This window comes from Ornithorhynchus anatinus, chromosome 14, assembly GCF_004115215.2.
Source record: "Ornithorhynchus anatinus isolate Pmale09 chromosome 14, mOrnAna1.pri.v4, whole genome shotgun sequence".
NCBI classification, from domain to species: Eukaryota; Metazoa; Chordata; class Mammalia; order Monotremata; family Ornithorhynchidae; genus Ornithorhynchus; species Ornithorhynchus anatinus.
The window spans coordinates 39,586,595-39,605,305 of NC_041741.1; the positions used below are offsets into that span (position 1 = coordinate 39,586,595).

Sequence of the window (18,711 nt, forward strand, 5' to 3'; positions counted from 1 at the left end):
TAACCTCCATAGCAGTTCACAATCACAGGTGAAAAGGAGTTTCTGGGATGTGCTAAGGATGATGCTCAACCACGCGACATCGAAAGTAGCCCTGGAAGAGCGGACGAAGAATGCGTCGCCATGGATACTATCTCCCTTAGTTACAGGGTAACTGCACCCCCCCCCCCCCGTGCCCCGGAAGAGATTCGCCTCGACCTCTGGGGAGGGGGGAAATCAGTGCGCGCTGATATGACGCTCATTGGCTGCATTCCGAAAGAAGGACGAGGCTTCCTGGGCTCGGGGGCGGCTCCGAGAGCCAGAGGCCCGCGGAGCAAGGCGATTGGCCGACGGGGAAAACTACCAGCCAATGGGAGGGAGCCACGCTTCGGCCCCCGGGATCCGCACCTGGACCCTGCCGATTGGTTGCGCGTCGTCGTCGCCCCCGGATCCCATTGGTCGCTGCGGGTGCGTGGGGCGACCCCATTGGCCGGTTCGTCTTTCCCTGCCCCCGCCCGCGGGGATCGGGGGTGAAAAGCAGTCGGCCGGGCTCGGGGGGAGGGTGGGCCGACCGCGCGCTGCGACCGTTTATCTCCGAGGGGGCGGCGGGGGGGGAACAGGCGAAGGGGGGGGCAACCAGGCTGCCTCGTCGTACCCCGAAAATGAAGGCGCTGTGGGTGCTGGGTCTCTCTTGCGTCCTCCTGGCGTTCGGTGAGTGGCTGCCCCCCCCCCACGCCCCCAGGGAGCCCCGTCCTCGCCCGGCTGCTTCTGGAAGCTTCTGGGGGCTCCGACCGCGCAAGGCCCCTGGGAGGCTCCTCCGCCGGGCTGCGGTCGCGACAACCCCCGCTGCCTTTCCTAGAGAGAGAAGGGGGGGGGGGGCACGCTTCCTTCTCGGCCTCCCCCGAGCCACGGCTGCGATTGTCCCGACGCGGCCCCCGTAGCCGGGCGCCGGCGCGCGCTCCCGACGGGGGCCCTCGTCACGTGCAGGGGGGGGCCGTCTCCTCAGAGCGCGCGCCCCCCTCCCCCCCCCCACCTCAGGCCTCCGCAGACCCCGAGGGAGCAGCAGGGCCTCGCCTGGGCCCAACTTTCCCCCCCCCCCCCCCCCCCCGGTCCCTTTGTCACTTTGGACCATTCATTCGTTAAATCGTCTCTATTGAGCCCTGATGATGTGCGGAGCACTGCACTAAGCGCTTGGAAGAGACATTTGGGCAACCATAGTAGAGACCAGCCCTGCCCCGTGATGGGCTCCCGGTCTCATCGGGGGAGACAGACGGCAGAGCGAAGCAGAATCGTTTAATCGTCTTTCTAGAGCCCTTATTATGTGCGGAACACTGCACTAAGCGCTGGGCATGACAATTGGGCAACCACAGATAGAGACCAGCCCTGCCCAACGACGGGCTCACGATCCAAACGGGGGGCACACAGTGATAGGGTATTTGTTAAGCACGTACTCTGTGCAGAGCACTGTACTAAGCACTTAGAATGGACATTTGGGCAACCATAGTAGAGACCAGCCCTGCCCCTCGACGGGCTCACGGTCTAAAAGGGGGAGACACAATGATAATGAGGGTAGTTAAGCGCTTACTGTGTGCAGAGCACTGGTCTAAGCGCTTGGAATGGACAATCGGGCAACCACAGATAGAGACCAGCCCTGCCCAACGACGGGCTCACAGTCCAAACGGCAGAGACACAATGATGGTATCTGTTAAGCGCTTACTATGTGCCGAACACTGCACTAAGCGCTTGGATTGGGCAACAGAGAGAGACCATCCCTGCCCCACGACGGGCCACAGAACAAAACAAGGAGTCTGGGGTCAATATCATCAAGATAAATAGATTCATAGAGATACATTAACCAAATAAATTGAGTAATGTGTACAAATATGCACAGTGCTGAGGGGAGGAGGAGCGAGTTATGCCCCTTCTCTCCGAGAAGCAGCGTGATCCAGCGGCCAGAGCCCGGGCTTGGGAGCCAGAAGGTATCTGTTCGGCGCTTACTATGTGCCAAGCACTGTTCTAAGCGCTGGGGTAGATACAGAGCCATCAGGTTGTCCCAAGTGGGGCTCACAGTCTTCATCCCCATCTTCCAGAGGAGGGAACCGTAGAGAAGTGAAGTGATTTGCCCAAAGCCACACAGCTGACAAGTGGCGGAGCTGCGATTGGAACCCACGACCTCCAACTTCCAAGCCTGCGCCCTTGCCACTAAACCACGCTGCTCCTCTAGAGGACCTGGGTTCTAATCCCGCCTCCGCCACTGGTCCCCTCTGTGACCTGGGGCCGAGTCGCTTCCCTTTTCTATATTAGCACTTGGAAAGAGGCCGGGCTGAGGAGTCAGAGGTCGTGGGTTCTAATCCCAGCCTCTGCCGCTCGTCAACAGTGGGACTTGGGACAAGCAGCGTCCTTTCTGTGCCTTGGAGAAGCAGCGTGGCTCAGTGGAAAGAGCACGGGCTTTGGAGTCAGGGCTCATGAGTTCGAATCCCAGCTCTGCCACTTGTCGGCTGTGTGACTGTGGGCAAGTCACTTAACCTCTCTGTGCCTCAGTTCCCTCATCTGTAAAATGGGGATTAAGATTGTGAGCCCCACGTGGGACAACCTGATTCCCCTATGTCTACCCCAGCGCTTAGAACAGTGCTCGGCACATAGTAAGCGCTTAACAAATACCAACATTATTATTAAGTCACGTCACTTCTCTGGGCCTCAGTTACCTCATTGGGATTAAGACTGTGAGCCCCACGTGGGACAACCTGATTACCTTATATCTCTTCTCTCTTCACCCCCCAGCGCTTAGAACAATGCTTCCTACATAGTAAGTGCTTTACAAATGCTACCACAGGCCCTCAAAGACCTCTCTGGAAAATGGGGATTAAGGCCCTGAGCCCCACGTGGACAATCTGATATCCTTGTACCCCAGCACTTAGAACAGTGATTGGCATATAGCACTTAACAAATATTATTTCTGTGCCTCGGTTACCTCACTTATAAAATGGAGATTGAGACTTGTGAGCCCCACGTGGGACAACCTGATTACCTTGTATCTACCCCAGCACTTAAACCAGTGCCTGGTAAGCACTTAACAAATACCATCTTTTTCCCCCTGGGCGCTGTGGTGCCGTTGGCCCCATCTGGGCCTGCCTTGAGGTACCAGTCGGGTCCCCTCAGAAGTGGCTCTCCTCAGACCTGGCTTTCCTCAGCCTCGGTGCCCATGGCAGCACCTCTTGACACTTATTTGTTAAGCGCTTACTATGTGCCAAGCACTGTACTAAGCGCTGGGGTAGATACAAGGTGATCAGGTTGTCCCACGTGGGGCTCACAGTCTTAACCCCCATTTTACAGATGAGTTAAGTGACTTGTCCAAAGTCTCACAGTTGACAAATGGAGTCTGGGATTAGAACCAACGACCTCTGTCTCCCAAGCCCGGGCTGTTTTCACAAAGCCCTGCTGCTTCGGTGACTTTCCCAAGGTCACACAGCAGACACATGGCAGAGTCGGGATTAGAATCCAAAGGGCTGTCACTTTTTGAGGGAGGCCCAGAAGGACTGGCAGGTGGCGATGGCCGTCCGTGGGCCTCAGTTCGCCTCACTTGTGGGCTCGGTGTTAGGCTCCAAGGGCCTGGCACCGCCCCCGACTGACGGAGTGAACTTTGCAACCTTGGGTTGTGCCTCCCAACCTTCACCTGGTTCGACAGCTCCTTTCCACAGACGAGAGCACAAAGTCCCTCACAAAGAGACTTTTCACATAGTTGAAGTAAATAGAGCCATCTTCTCTCTTCAGGGACTGTGCGGGCAGACGATCAAGTTGAAGTGGATGGCACAGTCGAAGATGATCTGGGGAAGAGCAGAGAAGGATCTCGGACGGACGACGAAGTCGTGCAGAGGTTTGTGTCGGTTGACATCTAAAACTATACAGGGACCCACTGGTTTTCTGTGTGACTGCTTACAAATGTTGCCTAGTTTCTCAAAAGCGATTGGGTAATCTTGGTGAGAATCCATGAAATAAAATGAGTTACTTTTGCCAATTTTCCGAGGAAGTCCTTTCCTCTTTTTTCATCTCTTGGCCTCCCAAGAACTTGTTACAGTAGTCTGTTTTACCAATCCAGTACTGATGGAGAATGCCTTGGCTTCTGTAGCCTAATCAAATGTGAAAAGCCTCGGTGTCTTTTATCACTTTCCCATCATGACCTACTTTTTATCACTTTCCAGTAGTCTGAATTTGTAGAATTGTGCTTGTTAGAAACCTTTTGGAATCTAACTTTCAACCTCGTGTAATGTGCTGACTAAACATTTTAAATTTGTGTACATATGTATGTCTTACAAATTATTTTAATTGCAGTCCCTTTAGACTGTAAGCTCGATGTGGGCAGTGAGCATGTCTACCAACTCGGTTGTACTGAACTCTCCCAAGCGCTTAATACAGTGTTTTGCATACAGTGAAAGCTCAGCAATTAAGGATTTTAAATAAAATCTGGAGTAGTCCTAGACTTTTATAACTACTAAATGGCTTCAACTTAAAAAAAGAAAATTCATTGAGTTCAACTTGGTATTGTGGGGAAACCCTTGTAAATTGCTATAAGAGAATAATTGTGGAATTAAGCTCTTACTATGTGCCAAGCAGTGTAGTAAACTCTGAACTAGACTGCTAGACTGTAAGCTCTTTATGGGTGGGAAATGTCTATTATATTGTTGTACTCCCCCAAGTGCTTAGTACAGTACTCTGCACATAGTAAGTGCTCAAATATGACTGGTTGATAGATGATCATCAGGTCTCATGTGGAGCTGACATAAGTAGAAGGGAAGAAAGGTATTGAATCTCTTCTACAGATGAAGGAACTGAGGCCTGGAGATGTTCAGTGACTTGCCCAAGGTCACACAGCAGACAAGTAGCAGTGAGATTAGAACACAGGTCCTCTGATTCCCGTGCCCATTCCACTAGGCCATGTTGCTTCTGTAAAATGCGTGATACCTTTAATTTTAAGAAGAACACTTGGTGATTAGTGGGCAAAGATTTTCCATCTTCATAAACTGAGGCAAATTTCCCCACTCACTGTTTAATAATTATTAAAGTTGAAGAAGCAACATGGCCCAGTGGATAGGGCACAAGATTGTCAGAAGACCTGGGTTATAATCCCAGCTCTCCAATCTGGTTCTGCAACCTTGGACAAGTCACTTCACTGCATCAATTTTCTTATCAACAAATGGGGATTAAATACCTCTTCTCCCTCCTCCTTCAACTGTGAGTCCCATTTGGGCCAAGAACTCTGAACTGGTAGTGTGTTGTAGTATTCTGTTCTTGATACTTCTTAAATTCCACAATTGTTAATCTTATTGGACAGTCCATCTATTGTCAAATCAAGTCAGACACTAGCACACCTCCCATACGTAAAAATGGTTGCATGCCCTACTTCGTAATGAGAGTCCCAGCTCAAATTGAACTCTGGGAGTCTGTGTGTATTCCCAAAGGGAATAGAATCCCCCAGGGCTGCTGTGGCTCCTTATCTCATCATGCGCCTGACCTTCATAGATGTAGAGTTGTGGGCACTGGCATAACATTTTAGCTCTGATACATTGCGGGGGCCACAATCCCTATTTTCCCAGATTCTCCGGCCAGAGGTGATGCGGCCCACACTCCTAAGTCACTTTCTCACACAAATCTACACCAGAGATTGCAGTCAAAATGGAATTCCTTCTGGCCTGCTGACCCAGGCTGAGAATCTTCTGCCTCTGTTTTGGCTTTTGGGTGATCAAAAAGAGATAAATCGCTGGTAGTTTTAAATGAACAAGTTTGTAGAAATTACACCAGAAGATAATGTGTGATGAAGGTAAGGGAGAAATACCCTGTCCTACATAGGGTTCAGTTTCATCCTGATGGCTCCCACAAGTAAAGCAACTTGTCAGCAAATTCCACCTGCTGTGTTGTCGTAATAGTCTCTGCTTTGTTGCTAAGTCTGTTTTATGGGGCTAAGGAGAGCAGTAAGCCCATTGCTTTATTATAATGTAAGGTGCAATTTTCTCATCCCACAGAGAGGAAGAAGCTATTCAATTAGATGGATTAAATGCATCCCAAATAAAAGAGATTAGAGAAAAATCTGAAAAGTTCGCTTTCCAAGCTGAAGTTAACAGGATGATGAAGCTCATCATCAATTCTTTATACAAAAATAAAGAGGTAAGCAGCTTGTATATGGTGGGGGGGCGGTGTGTGTGTGTGTTTGTATACACATACACACCTTCAGCTGCCAGTTCAATAACAGAGGCTACTGTTTTTGAAGAGCCCTATTTTGAGGAAAACTTGGATTGTAGTATTCACATTTTGAATGACAGGCATTTCTTTTGACATTGTATATCACAGATAAATGAATCATCAAAAAAATTATTCTAATTCCCTTATAGAGTCCTTTCCAAAAGATGTAATTTAAAAAAAAGACACCTTGAGAGAGCTGACATAAACACACATATCTAAATTACCCTTACAAATCCAGTAATCTGTCAGGATTTAGATATTTGAGTGCCCAAAGTGCCCAGGAGGCTGTCCTAAATTCTATTTAAAAAACTTGCTGCTGTCCTGTCTTCTATTAGGCAATAATAAAATTGGGTTAGTCAGCACATTTCTACTATTTGCTCTGAGCAGTGGCTGAGAAGGAGATTAATTCTTCCTAAAACCCTCTCACTAGGGCTCAGTTAATGTTCTATAAAATGAAAGGCACGGCTCCCTCTCCAGAAAAGACATTAAAAACAAGAACAGATTATCTGACTAATGGTAATTTAGTTTGACTGCTAAACTGATCCAACACTTACTATCCTTGCCTCATCCCCCACATGAGGATTCCGAGTTAAGCTGCTACTGCCGTGGGCCTCCGTAAACAAGAGGAGCGACTCCTTACCCCCCACTTCCCACTTCTACCCATGGGACTTAAATCTTTCTTCTCCCTGCTGTCAAATACAGGGAGAGGACTCACATTCAGTCATTCAATTGTATTTATTGAGTGTTTACACTTGGTATTGCGTGTCTTCTGCCCCTAATTTGAGTCAACCCTCCTCTCCCCATAGCACTTTTGTACACATCTGTAATCTTTTTTATATTATTGTCTCCCCTTCTAGATGTAAACTCGTTGTGGGCAGGGAATGTCTATTATGTTGTTGTAGAGAAGCAGCGTGGCTTAGTGGAACGTGCACGGGCTTAGGAGTTGAAAGATGTGGGTTCTAATCCTGGCTCTGCCACTTGTCTCTCTGTGACCCTGGGCAAGTCACTTAACTTTATGTGCCTGAGTTACCTCGTCTGTAAAATGGGGATTAAGACCATGAGCCCCACCTGGGGCAACCTGATAACCTTGTATCTCCCCCAGTGCTTAGAACAGTACTTGCTACATAGTAAGTGCTTAACAAATACTATTATCTTTTGTTGTTGTTCTCTCCCAAAGACTTTACAGTACTCTGCACACAGTGAGCTCTTAATATGATTAGTAACTAACTGTTCCCTCTCGCCTCCAGGCCCACGGTTACTGGGTCCTTGATTTACCCTGATGAACTCCTTTGCATTTAGCAGTTAAACACTTTCTATGTGCCAAGCACTATTCTAAGCACTGGGATGGGTACCATCTAACCAGCTTAGACACAATCCCTGCCCCACATGGGCGTCAGTCTAAATGGGTACTTAGTACTATCCTTCTGAAAAATATTTTCATTTTAGATTTTCCTGCGAGAGCTGATTTCAAATGCATCTGATGCTTTAGATAAGATTCGGCTTATTTCGTTAACTGATGAAAATGCACTTGCTGGAAATGAAGAACTAACAGTTAAAATTAAGGTAAGCGTGAAATGAATAACTTTTTTTAAATTTCTCCATAGAAGTAAAATATCCTCAGTCACATTAAGGACATCAGAAATTCTAACAAGTTTTGCGTAAAAATAAAATATCCACACTGCACTTTCTTCCCTCTCAAACAGATGCCCTCTTTTAGGATGGCTGGTGGAAGGGAAAATTGAACTACTTTTTTATACTTTGTAAAAAGTTCCTACTTGATCCCACCAGAATCATCCCATGCAAAGTGTGACTAGGTTACTAATACCTCCTTAATAAGTGAACATGAATTCTCCTTAACTTGCTTTTTTGACTGTCCAGAAGCTTCCAGCGTTTTCCAGGGCATAATCAGACATTGTCCTTATTTTGATTTTAGTGTGACAAAGAAAAGAACATGCTGCACGTCACAGACACTGGTGTTGGCATGACCAGAGAAGAGCTGGTTAAAAACTTGGGCACCATAGCGAAGTCTGGTACAAGCGAGTTCTTAAACAAAATGACAGAGGCCCAGGATGAAGGCCAGTCAACTTCTGAACTGATTGGCCAGTTTGGTGTGGGCTTCTATTCGGCCTTCCTTGTGGCTGACAGAGTTATTGTCACATCGAAACACAATGATGATTCTCAGCATATCTGGGAGTCTGACTCCAATCAATTCTCTGTGATTGATGACCCAAGAGGGGACACTTTGGGGCGTGGTACTACAATCACGTGAGTATTACACCTGTTTAGTAATAAGCTCTTTGGCATACCAGTTGACAAACATTGATTTTTTTTTTTTTTACACTGTTGTGAAGCTGGGGGTAAGGTAAAATCACTGGCAACAGGCAAAAACTAAGCTAAGTGTTGAGAGGCAGTTCTCTAAATCTAATATCTAAAGCTAGAAGAATTAAATCTTGAACATTTGATTCTTAGACTTCAGCTCACACTTGATTAAGCTTTATTTTTCCATTGTAAAAAGCCTTCCTGAATAGCTATGAGTCCCAAGTGGAAATCCTAAGTCCACTACTCTGAACTATTACTAATCAGGATTCTGTATATTTCTCACCTAGGAGTAGCAATTTGACTAGGTCTGTTGTGTTGCATTTTCCTGTTTTTCATCCTATTTTAAGTGGTGGGGCAGGGAGTGCCATATTTGGAAGTGTGTGTGTGTGTAAAATTTTTTATATAATGTTTATATAATTTTTTTCTCCCCATTAATTTTTTTCTGGTGTTTAAGATCCTTTTAGGATTTTTTTTTGATATTTTTTAGTCTTTGAATCTGGAAATAACACTTTATTTTTCCAAGTTTGAGTGTTATGAGTTCTCTTAAAGTAGCCTGAAGTTTCTGTTCATGTGACCAAGATAAAATAAAATATTTTATTAGTAGAGGTCTTTAGTACTACAAACCGTACATATTTTGTAGGTAAAATGTCCTGGGTTTTTGTAGTTCTAAGGAACAAGTAAGGCAGTATGGCATAATATAAAAAGTCTGGGTTGTAATCCCAGTTTCACCTGTGGTCTGCTGTGTGAGCTAGATGAAAACGAGTACTCTCTGCCTCAACTTCTTCATATAAAATGGAGATAGTACCTGTAGATGGATGCTTATGGGACAAATTGAGAATTAGTTAAAAGGCACTTCATTTGGCTTTTTTCTAAATTCAAGGTAGAATTAAATGGAATTCAACATAGGCCCCTGAGCTACAGTAGTATTACACTGTATCTTCAAAACCCTCCCACCCCGCCTGGTCTGTGCAGTGGGACGTATAAAGAGCTATTGGTGGTGTTATGCCTTAACTGTAACACATTGTCAGCTATTGTTGAACAATTTATTTTGGGTGGTGAAGCAAATTCTCTGACACTTATAAAATGGTGCAGAGTCAAGGTACCGTCAACTGGCTATCTTAGAAGTGGGTAAATGTTAATCCAAAGGAGAAAATTATAACTAAGTAAATTACTGAAATACTAGTATTTCTTGTATTTTTCTGAATTTTTTTTCTTTTTTTTTGGGTCCCTTCTCCAGTTTGGTCTTGAAGGAAGAGGCGTCTGATTACCTTGAACTGGATACAATCAAAAACCTTGTCAAGAAATACTCCCAGTTCATAAACTTTCCCATATATGTGTGGAGTAGCAAGGTAATCCTTTCATGAATAAATATTAGTGAGGCTCTATTTCCCCCCTTCACCCCGCCCCCAGTCAATTGAATGTGGGCAGGAAGGGGTAACTGAGCTTTGTGAAGCAAAGTCAAGGGAGGGTAGGCTGAGAGAGGCAAAACTTATAAGGCAATTGGACAGAAAACTGGAAGTTGTGGGGGAAAACCAAGGGGTTAAATGTCTTGGTGGGTTTCAGTCGCATTAGAAGGTATAAATAAGTAATTCTGTTCCTTAGAAAATTTGTGATGTAAAAGAGATTACCTTGCCTAGAAGCAGGGGGATTGATTGCTTTTCAGTGCTATATCTATGAAATATCTCCTCCAGATACATTTTAATAGACTTTGAAAATAGGATTAAGCATCTCTGAGGCTACAGTAGAGGATTTCACATTTAAGTAGTGAGGGTGACTGATCTGATATTGGTTTCCGTTAACTCGGCTTTTTTTCTCTCTCTACAGACTGAGACTGTGGAAGAGCCAGTTGATGAGGAAGAAGCAAAAGAAAAAGAGGAGACTGATGAAGAAGCTGCAGTTGAAGAGGAAGATGAGGAGAAAAAACCCAAAACTAAAAAAGCAAGTCTTATTGTTTTTCCCTCAAAAAAAAAAAAAAACTCCCTTAAGGCTTTCACATAAATTTGAAATAGCATTAAAATTTTTGTTACATTTTTGGAGTTATTAGATGACTAATAACTAGTTATTTGTGTATGGTAATGGGCTATATGCTTTGATTTATAACTGTAGGAATGTCTTAGTTGGACCAAAACTGAAAGGCAGATATTTTATAAGTCCCAAATCTAAGCAACATGTTCTCTGAAACTCCTTGGAATTGGTGCCTTTACCACAAAGCTTTCTATTACACCTTTTCATCTTACCTAGTGGTTTAGATTTAGGAGTATTGGTGTTTTAGAAGTGTCACCATGAAGCATAAGTATTAATGTTGACCGTTTAAGAATAAATGTTAGAACATTTCTAAAGGAAAAACTTCTTAAATATGCAGGTTGAGAAGACTGTCTGGGATTGGGAACTTATGAATGACATCAAACCAATTTGGCAAAGACCATCTAAAGAAGTAGAAGAAGATGAATACAAAGCTTTCTACAAATCCTTTTCTAAGGTAAACTTGGATAATTTTACTCTTAGTCCAACTCAGATACCCTAAATTGAGCCAGTACAAAAGCTATTCTTGGAGTATGGCCAAATGTCACCCCACTCCTTTTCAGAGAATGCCAGTCCCATCTGCCACTTGTCTGGTGAATTGAAACCAAAAACTGCCTGTGCTAGTCCAGGGCCGGGTTTCTAAGTCTCAGTCAAAGGAAGAACTACAAATTATTTATTTTATTATTATTATTTGTATGTAAAATATACAAAGGATTTAGCATAATGTAAGTCCATTCCTTTAACGGAAATTGAAAGCCTAATTCTGACACTTATAGCTTGCTATCCACAATGCTGCTTCATTGTAGTAATAAAGCCAGAGCAAATTGTTACCTCAAAAATAAAAATGCTAGTTCCTTAATTTAAAAAGTAACATTGGTGTATCCGAATTCGTGAGAGGTTATGATCAACATTCTATAAGATTATTTGTCAATCAGAAATTCACTACCCTACCCTCATTTAATATCAAAATCCATTATCAGCTCTAACAATTCACCATGCCTGTTCAGTTTCTTCGAAGAACACCTCCCTCCGGAGATGTTTCTCTTTTCTTTTTATACATGGCTGGTTTTCATGTACACTTAAATGTACTTAAGGTCTAGAGGAGCAGTCAGATATTTCCAGGAAAGGCTAATCTACTTCCCCATTATAAAATGCCAGCTCTTCTTCCACAGGAAAGTGATGATCCTATGGCTTTTATCCATTTCACTGCTGAAGGAGAAGTAACATTCAAATCCATCCTGTTTGTACCAACCACTGCTCCACGTGGCTTATTTGATGAATATGGTTCCAAGAAGAGTGACTTCATCAAGGTTAAAGCAATTTTTTTTTGTAAATAACACTTAATATTGTGGAAACTGTGCTTTCTTTCAATATGTTGGAAACTACTTTCTATTTCTAACTTTTTTGTTCTTTTAACAGCTGTATGTGCGCAGAGTGTTCATCACAGATGACTTCCATGATATGATGCCAAAATATCTTAATTTTGTCAAGGGCGTTGTAAGTATCCTTAAGAGGTGTCTTTATTCAGTGATATGGTGTAATATTAAGTCTCCATTAACTAACTTTATCTTTTATTGTTAGGTTGATTCTGATGATCTCCCTCTGAATGTTTCACGTGAGACCCTTCAGCAACATAAATTGCTAAAGGTGTGTATTTCCTTCATACAATACTGCTCTTAAAAGTACTTTTTATAGTATTTAAGTCCTTACAATGTGCCAGGCACTGTACTAAACACTGGGGTAGATACAAGCTAATCAGGTTGGACACAGTCTTCTTAGATGACAGTCTTAGCTCATGCATTGGACAGTATCCAAAATCTGAAAGTTCATATTTTTTCTCTGAACCAGTGAACTTCTATGCTCCCTGGGCACGATCAAACATGGTTAGGTACCTCAAATGTGTCCTCTGACCAGGAGTAGGTGCAGTTCTGAGCCCCTTGCTTCCACCCTGGGGGCACTTAGCTCCTCCGCAACCTCCAGATGGAGATTGAGTGACTTCATGGCTGAGCCACTGGGGCCTGAGGTAGCTTGAATTGCCACACTTTCATTCATTCAATCGTATTTATTGAGCGCTTATGGTGCAGAGCACTGTACTAAGCACTTGGAATGTACAGTTCAGCAACAGAGACAATCCCTGCCCAACAGCGGGCTTAGAGTTGTTGTTTAGTATGCATACTTGTTAATAGGGGTCTGGAAAACTGTAGGTTGGTTTTTTTCAGGCTTCAAAGAGGAAGTAGGTAAGGATTTCTTTAAAAATGATTTCCTAGTCTGTCTCGGAGCATGTGGTTGTGACTACCTCAAAATTCATGATAGTGCTTGTGGGTATTTCCTGTATTCAGGCCATCAATCTTAGATGGTTTAAAAAAGGGAAAATTTACTAGCCTGCAGTTACTGGTAAATCTACTGTAGGGTTGGGTTTTTTTTTTGTTTGTTTGTTTTTTAGAGCTCCATTTTTAGAGAGCACTTTCTTCAGGAATTGGTAGAACAGTTTTGATACAAGTAACTCTTGGAGAGAGAACTCTTGGAAGGAGTAAATTGGAGCAGAAATTCCATAAAATCATGACTGTTTTTGCTTTTCCCTTCTACTCAGACCTTAGAACCCCTAATGACATGCCAAAGATAACTGCAAACTTTATTTTTTAATGGGTTAACCAAGTTTATGGAGACTGATTTCTTCTGGTGCCTTACTGTTCCTTGAATTTTCTAGGTGATAAGAAAGAAACTGGTTCGCAAAACTCTTGACATGATCAAGAAGATTGCTGATGAGAAATATAATGACACTTTCTGGAAAGAATTTGGTACTAATATTAAACTTGGTGTGATCGAAGATCACTCCAACCGCACACGTCTTGCCAAACTTCTTCGGTTCCAGTCTTCTCACCACGAAAGTGACATTACCAGTCTGGATCAGTATGTGGAAAGAATGAAAGAAAAACAGGACAAAATCTACTTCATGGCGGGATCCAGCCGGAAAGAGGTGAGTGAGGATGGGATGGATGGTTGTGGTATATGTTTCGGGTAGGCAGGTGAGCGCAGACTTCCCAGTTGAATTGTGCTCAAGTTTGTGCTGTTGTGATTAAGAAAGATAACATTAAATCCTAAGTTATTTTAGGAAAAACGCATGGCGAATACCTGGGTGAACTCATTTATGCTTGTATATTGTGGTAGGCGGAATCTTCCCCATTTGTTGAACGGTTGCTGAAGAAGGGTTATGAAGTGATCTATTTGACTGAACCTGTCGATGAATACTGCATCCAAGCTCTGCCAGAGTTTGATGGGAAGAGATTCCAAAATGTTGCTAAGGAAGGGGTGAAATTTGATGAAAGTGAGAAAACAAAAGAGAGCCGGGAAGCTGTGGAAAAAGAATATGAACCACTACTCAACTGGATGAAAGATAAAGCTCTTAAGGACAAGGTACCTGTCTAAACATTTTTGTTTTATCGGGAATGGCATACTACCTGATTTTGTGGTTCAGCACATTGTAACGAAAAGGGAAGGTTTTATGGGACAAAGAGCCAGCCACAGTGTGCCTTGCCTGAAAACTGGCTGGTGCAGACCATGCCAAATACCTCAAGTTCTTCTCTGCGACAGGCGTTTGGTCTTGCAGAGCACCATATTAAGAAAAACCTCAGGGGAACTCAGGATCCCTGTAGTCAAGAAGCTTGCAATCTTGAGTAGGGGCATAAAAATACAATTGCAGGTGGATACATGTAAACATCGTTCTTCCAGTGCTCCTTCCTGCTGGGTCTAGACAGGATCCTTTTGTCAAAAGAATGTTCCCTAATTCTTCCATCACATTCCATCTGAAAGTATATTCTGGGAAGAACTGAATATAATTTTATGGAGAAAACATAATTGACTCTTCCAAAGTAAGGTCAGCTGTGCTCTACTCAGCTGTATCGCTTGTTCTGAATTTAGGGTTTCTCCATACTGTGTAGTGGACTGAAATGTAAAAACATGGCTACGGGTCTAAAAAATCTCAAACTTTCCATACCCACTTCCACCCCCTGCCATCAGTACAGGAGAGCTGGTGATAAAGGGCCTCTTAAAAGAGGAAAACACGACTGAGAGAGCTGAGCCAATCCTGCCAGTGATTAAAGTTACTTTCTGGAAGTAGAGCACTTTGGGAGAAGCAGGAATTCTTTCAAAATTCAGAAGCAATACTAAATTGTTTTTCTTGGGAGAAGTTAAATGGCTTATTACAACTTTCCATGGTGCTATAGAGTTCTCTTGGTATTATGCAGCAATTATAACAGCAAACAGATGTTTCCAGTTTATTTCTATAGAAACTAATCCTGGGTAGGAAGTCTCAAAGCAGCCTTCAACATCAGACAAATCCTTACCGTTTCCAGGTGCAATAGATTTCATCAAGTTCAAGCTGGTGAGATAAGGACCTCTTTTAAGAATTCATGAGTACCTAATGAGAAACTGCATTACTGTAGAACTACTTTATAGTTGGGTTCCAGATTATTCTACTTTACAGGAGAAAACCGGCACCGGATTCTAATTGGCCTCATTTATCCCACGTTTTAAAAGTGTAAACATGGTCCACACAGCATGCAAAAGTTCACTACCCAATTTTTCCTTCCAGATTCTTTTCTTGATGGCTCTTTTAATTCCATAAATGTAATAGTCCTGAACTGAGGTGAAGATATTAAACTTTATGGATTATTTACCACCCCATAACAATTACTTGTATATAATTGTACTTTACATTCCTCCTATCTGGAACTTTGGTGTGTGTTTGTCCACCGGCCCTTGATGAATTGGGAATTTCTGAGGACAGGGATTATGTCTGCAAGTCCTGTTATACTTTCCTAAGAGTCCAGTAGAGTGCTGTGCACTTAGGCTGTAATTCTATTCATTGATTTCAAAAACATTTGGTGTGTGCCTGAAATTAAGCCCATAATAATATTAGTTGATCTCACTTAAATTGTAAAAACAATTTTGACATCATGGTTCATTGTCGTACCTATTGAGCACTTATTGTGTGCAGAGCATTGTACTAAGCATTTGGAAAGTGCAGTTTAGCAGTAGAGGCAAACCCTGCCCACAATGGGCTTACAGTATAGAAGCGGGGAGACAGACATCAAAACAAGTCAACAGGCATCAATATAAATAAACAGAATTATAGATATACACGTCAAAACAAGTAAACAGGCATTAATGTAAATAGAATTATAGATATGTGTATATACACAAGTGCTGTGGAGCAGGGAAGGGGATAGACCAAAGAGGAACGAGTTGGGACGATGGGAAGAGGGAGCTGAGGAAAAGGGGAGCTTAGTCTGGGAAGGCCTCTTGGAGGAGATGAGCCTTCAGTAGGGCTTTGAAGGGGAAAGTGTGATCATTTGGCGGTATTTAGTAAGATATCAGGCTTGTATTACCTAGTAGGTAACAGGTCTGTTTTTCTCACTCATCTTTCTTTTTAGATCGAAAAGGCTGTGGTGTCTCAGCGTTTAACAGAGTCCCCATGTGCTCTTGTGGCTAGCCAGTATGGCTGGTCTGGCAACATGGAAAGAATCATGAAGGCGCAGGCGTACCAAACTGGAAAGGACATCTCCACGAAGTAAGCATTTTAGCACAAAATGTGCAATTCAAAAATACCTTAATTGCCTCTCGTTTTACATTTGTAAATCCAAAAATATCCCCCACAGTTGTTATGGTCCTTGTTTTGATAACATTTTTAAATGAGCTGGGGAAAAAGGTACCACAATCAGCATCTACAATTAATTGCAAACTTTTGTTGATTTTTTTTTAAATCTATACATAAATGAAGGGATTGATGATTGGGTATTGGTTTCAGGCATATGTACACATGACCTGATTATTCACCATTAGTGACTTTACCTTTGTCTTTTCCCAAATCATTTATCCTTCCTTTCTCCTGACAACACAAGGCAAGAAGACAATTCTTAAGTATTTTTTGTGCAGCCTTGTGTAAAATAAAGGAGTGGATAGGACCCTCAAGAGGCTCAGATGGGGTGGAATGCCCGTTACCTGGTTGATGCAAATATACCAGTTTCTTTTCTTGACAGCTATTATGCTAGCCAGAAGAAAACATTTGAAATTAACCCCAGACATCCACTGATCAAAGATATGCTTAGGCGAGTTAAGGTAAGCTCACTTTTACCCCCCTATTTTTGTCTTAGCAGTCTTTGAATGAACCATCTATTAATCGGAGCTTTCCTCTTTCTAAATCAGGAAAATGAAGAAGATAAAACAGTTACGGACCTAGCTGTGGTTTTGTTTGAAACTGCAACACTGAGATCAGGATATCTATTACCAGACACGAAAGAATATGGAGATAGAATTGAAAGAATGCTTCGCCTCAGTTTAAACATTGATCCTGATGCAAAGGTTTGTCTCTGATTTTAAGAATTGGAAGAGAAGGGGTGTTAATTCAATACCAGTATCTCAAGCTTTTGTTATGTGGAATCTGCCTTTAACATTCCCACTCTGCCTGCATCAAAGGAGAAGTTAAAGGCTAAGATGTGGGAACAGTGTGGGAACCGTAGCATACATTCACGGTCAGCTCCGCTCTCCTGGGCACGCTTAAAACCTCCCCACTGCCCTAAATGAAAAATTCTGGTAAAATAACTTGGTAAGAATGGGAGGTGGATAAAAAGCATTTTAACATGAAACAACCTGATCCCCAGGTGGAAGAGGAGCCTGAAGAAGAACCCGAAGATACAACAGAAGAAGCAGAGCAAGAAGGTGAAGAAGAAATGGATATGGAAGCAGATGAAGAGGAGAAAGAAACAAAGAAAGTAGGTCATCGAAAATAAGTGTTAAAAGCTGCTCAGCTACATTTGCTGTTTAAGATTTGGAGTCTAATTTTATTTATTAGAAGTAGCCAGAGAATATAACATTCTCTAGGGGTGGGGCTAGTTAGGGATTTCTGATTTACCACCAGAGCAGAGTACATATTTCAACCTTGGAGAAAGATATTTGTCTCAGGGACAGTACACGAATGACACGTTTCTTAGATTGAACCACTTACTGAAATTCGGTTAGCAAGTGTTAATGAGGCTTATAAAGTTTGTTACTCCTTTTTAACTCTTAGACCTCCAGGTCAGCAGAAACATTAGAACCTCCAAGTGGCTTAGATTCTTATGGCTACTGGTGTCTATTGTCTAGATTCCTTGTCTTGTCTTATGCCGTCGAGTCGTTTCCAACCCATAGCGACACCACGGACACCTCTCTCTCAGAACGCCCCGCTCTTTATGTGCAGTGGTTCTGGTAGTGTATCCAGAGAGTTTTCTTGGTAAAAATACGAAAATGGTGTACCATTGCCATCTTCTGCGCAGTAAACCTGAGTCCCCCCTCGACTCTCTCCCATGCCGCTGCTACCCAGCGTGGGTGAGTTTTGAGTTGTAGCATATGACCTTCCACTCACTAACCACTGGCCAAGCTAGGAATGGAATGGATAAGCCTTTGCTTGACTCTCCCTCCCATAGCCGAGACCGTTAGAGGACTGGAAACTCTCCAGGCGCGACCCTGAGAGGGGCTAGACTCCTTAAATGTCAGGAAATTACTATAATAGATCTAACTTCAGCCTAACCTGTGGTACTAGAAAGCTCAAGACCAGTATTTCAAAGTGATAGCAATAAATCTGAACTTTGGAGATAACATCTAAGGGGTTGAGTAGTAAGAGAACCCTCCTTTCACCACCATTTTTCAAGCATCTAAATATGATCTTTGTGTCATCAGTGTACAGAATCCCTAGGGAAGTCTGAGTGCGCTGTAGACTTAATGTGCTTTTCTTCTCTTCACAGAAATCCACAGAAGGGAAAGATGAATTGTAAATTTCATTCTCACCATTGGAATCCTGTGTATCCAGGGTGGGGAAGGAATGTGAATTAGATTGTTCTGTTTGGGGGTTTTTTTTTGTTTGTTTGGGGTTTTTTTTGTTTTTTTTTTTTTTTTCCACTGTAAAATGTTGGGACTGGGTCACAGCAGAAGCGTTTTGGGGTTTTTTTAAGTTGAATTTTTTAACATTCCTCATGAATGTAAATTTGTACTATTTAACTGACTTCTTGGTGTAAAATCTTGTCATGTGTACAAAAATAAAAAAAAGTTCCCAAATACCAAGCGTCTTACTCAGCTCCAAGAAACTGACCTGGGAAGGGGCTGGTCTGCTGGAGAGGAAAAATCCGG

General features: G+C 43.1%; 1 protein-coding gene and 1 non-coding gene across 2 annotated transcripts; one reads left to right on the forward strand and one right to left on the reverse strand.

Annotated features, from left to right (window-relative positions):
- Nucleotides 1–568: 568 nt before the first annotated feature.
- HSP90B1 (heat shock protein 90 beta family member 1) lies at nt 569–18,641 on the forward strand. The gene is made up of 18 exons (XM_029078994.2): nt 569–687; nt 3,748–3,850; nt 5,994–6,135; nt 7,657–7,773; nt 8,144–8,475; nt 9,767–9,878; nt 10,354–10,467; nt 10,892–11,008; nt 11,724–11,861; nt 11,971–12,048; nt 12,133–12,198; nt 13,259–13,528; nt 13,720–13,965; nt 15,984–16,120; nt 16,590–16,668; nt 16,756–16,911; nt 17,211–17,321; nt 18,330–18,641. The coding sequence occupies exons 1-18, from the start codon at nt 639–641 to the stop codon at nt 18,357–18,359; spliced, it is 2,397 nt and encodes a 798-aa protein (XP_028934827.1). The 5' UTR covers nt 569–638; the 3' UTR covers nt 18,360–18,641.
- Nucleotides 17,924–18,061, reverse strand: LOC114816821. The gene has a single exon (XR_003764627.1). It is a non-coding gene; the product is annotated as a small nucleolar RNA SNORA7 (small nucleolar RNA).
- Nucleotides 18,642–18,711: the final 70 nt, after the last annotated feature.

What these genes read in the sequence shown, in the direction of transcription:
- HSP90B1 (XM_029078994.2), top strand. Translation starts at nt 639, where the DNA reads ATGAAGGCGCTGTGGGTGCTGGGTCTCTCTTGCGTCCTCCTGGCGTTC. An exon ending in TTGCGTCCTCCTGGCGTTCG is followed by an intron (nt 688 to 3,747) that starts GTGAGTGGCTGC and finishes TTCTCTCTTCAG; the next exon opens with GGACTGTGCGGGCAGACGAT. An exon ending in TTAATTTTGTCAAGGGCGTT is followed by an intron (nt 12,049 to 12,132) that starts GTAAGTATCCTT and finishes TTTTATTGTTAG; the next exon opens with GTTGATTCTGATGATCTCCC.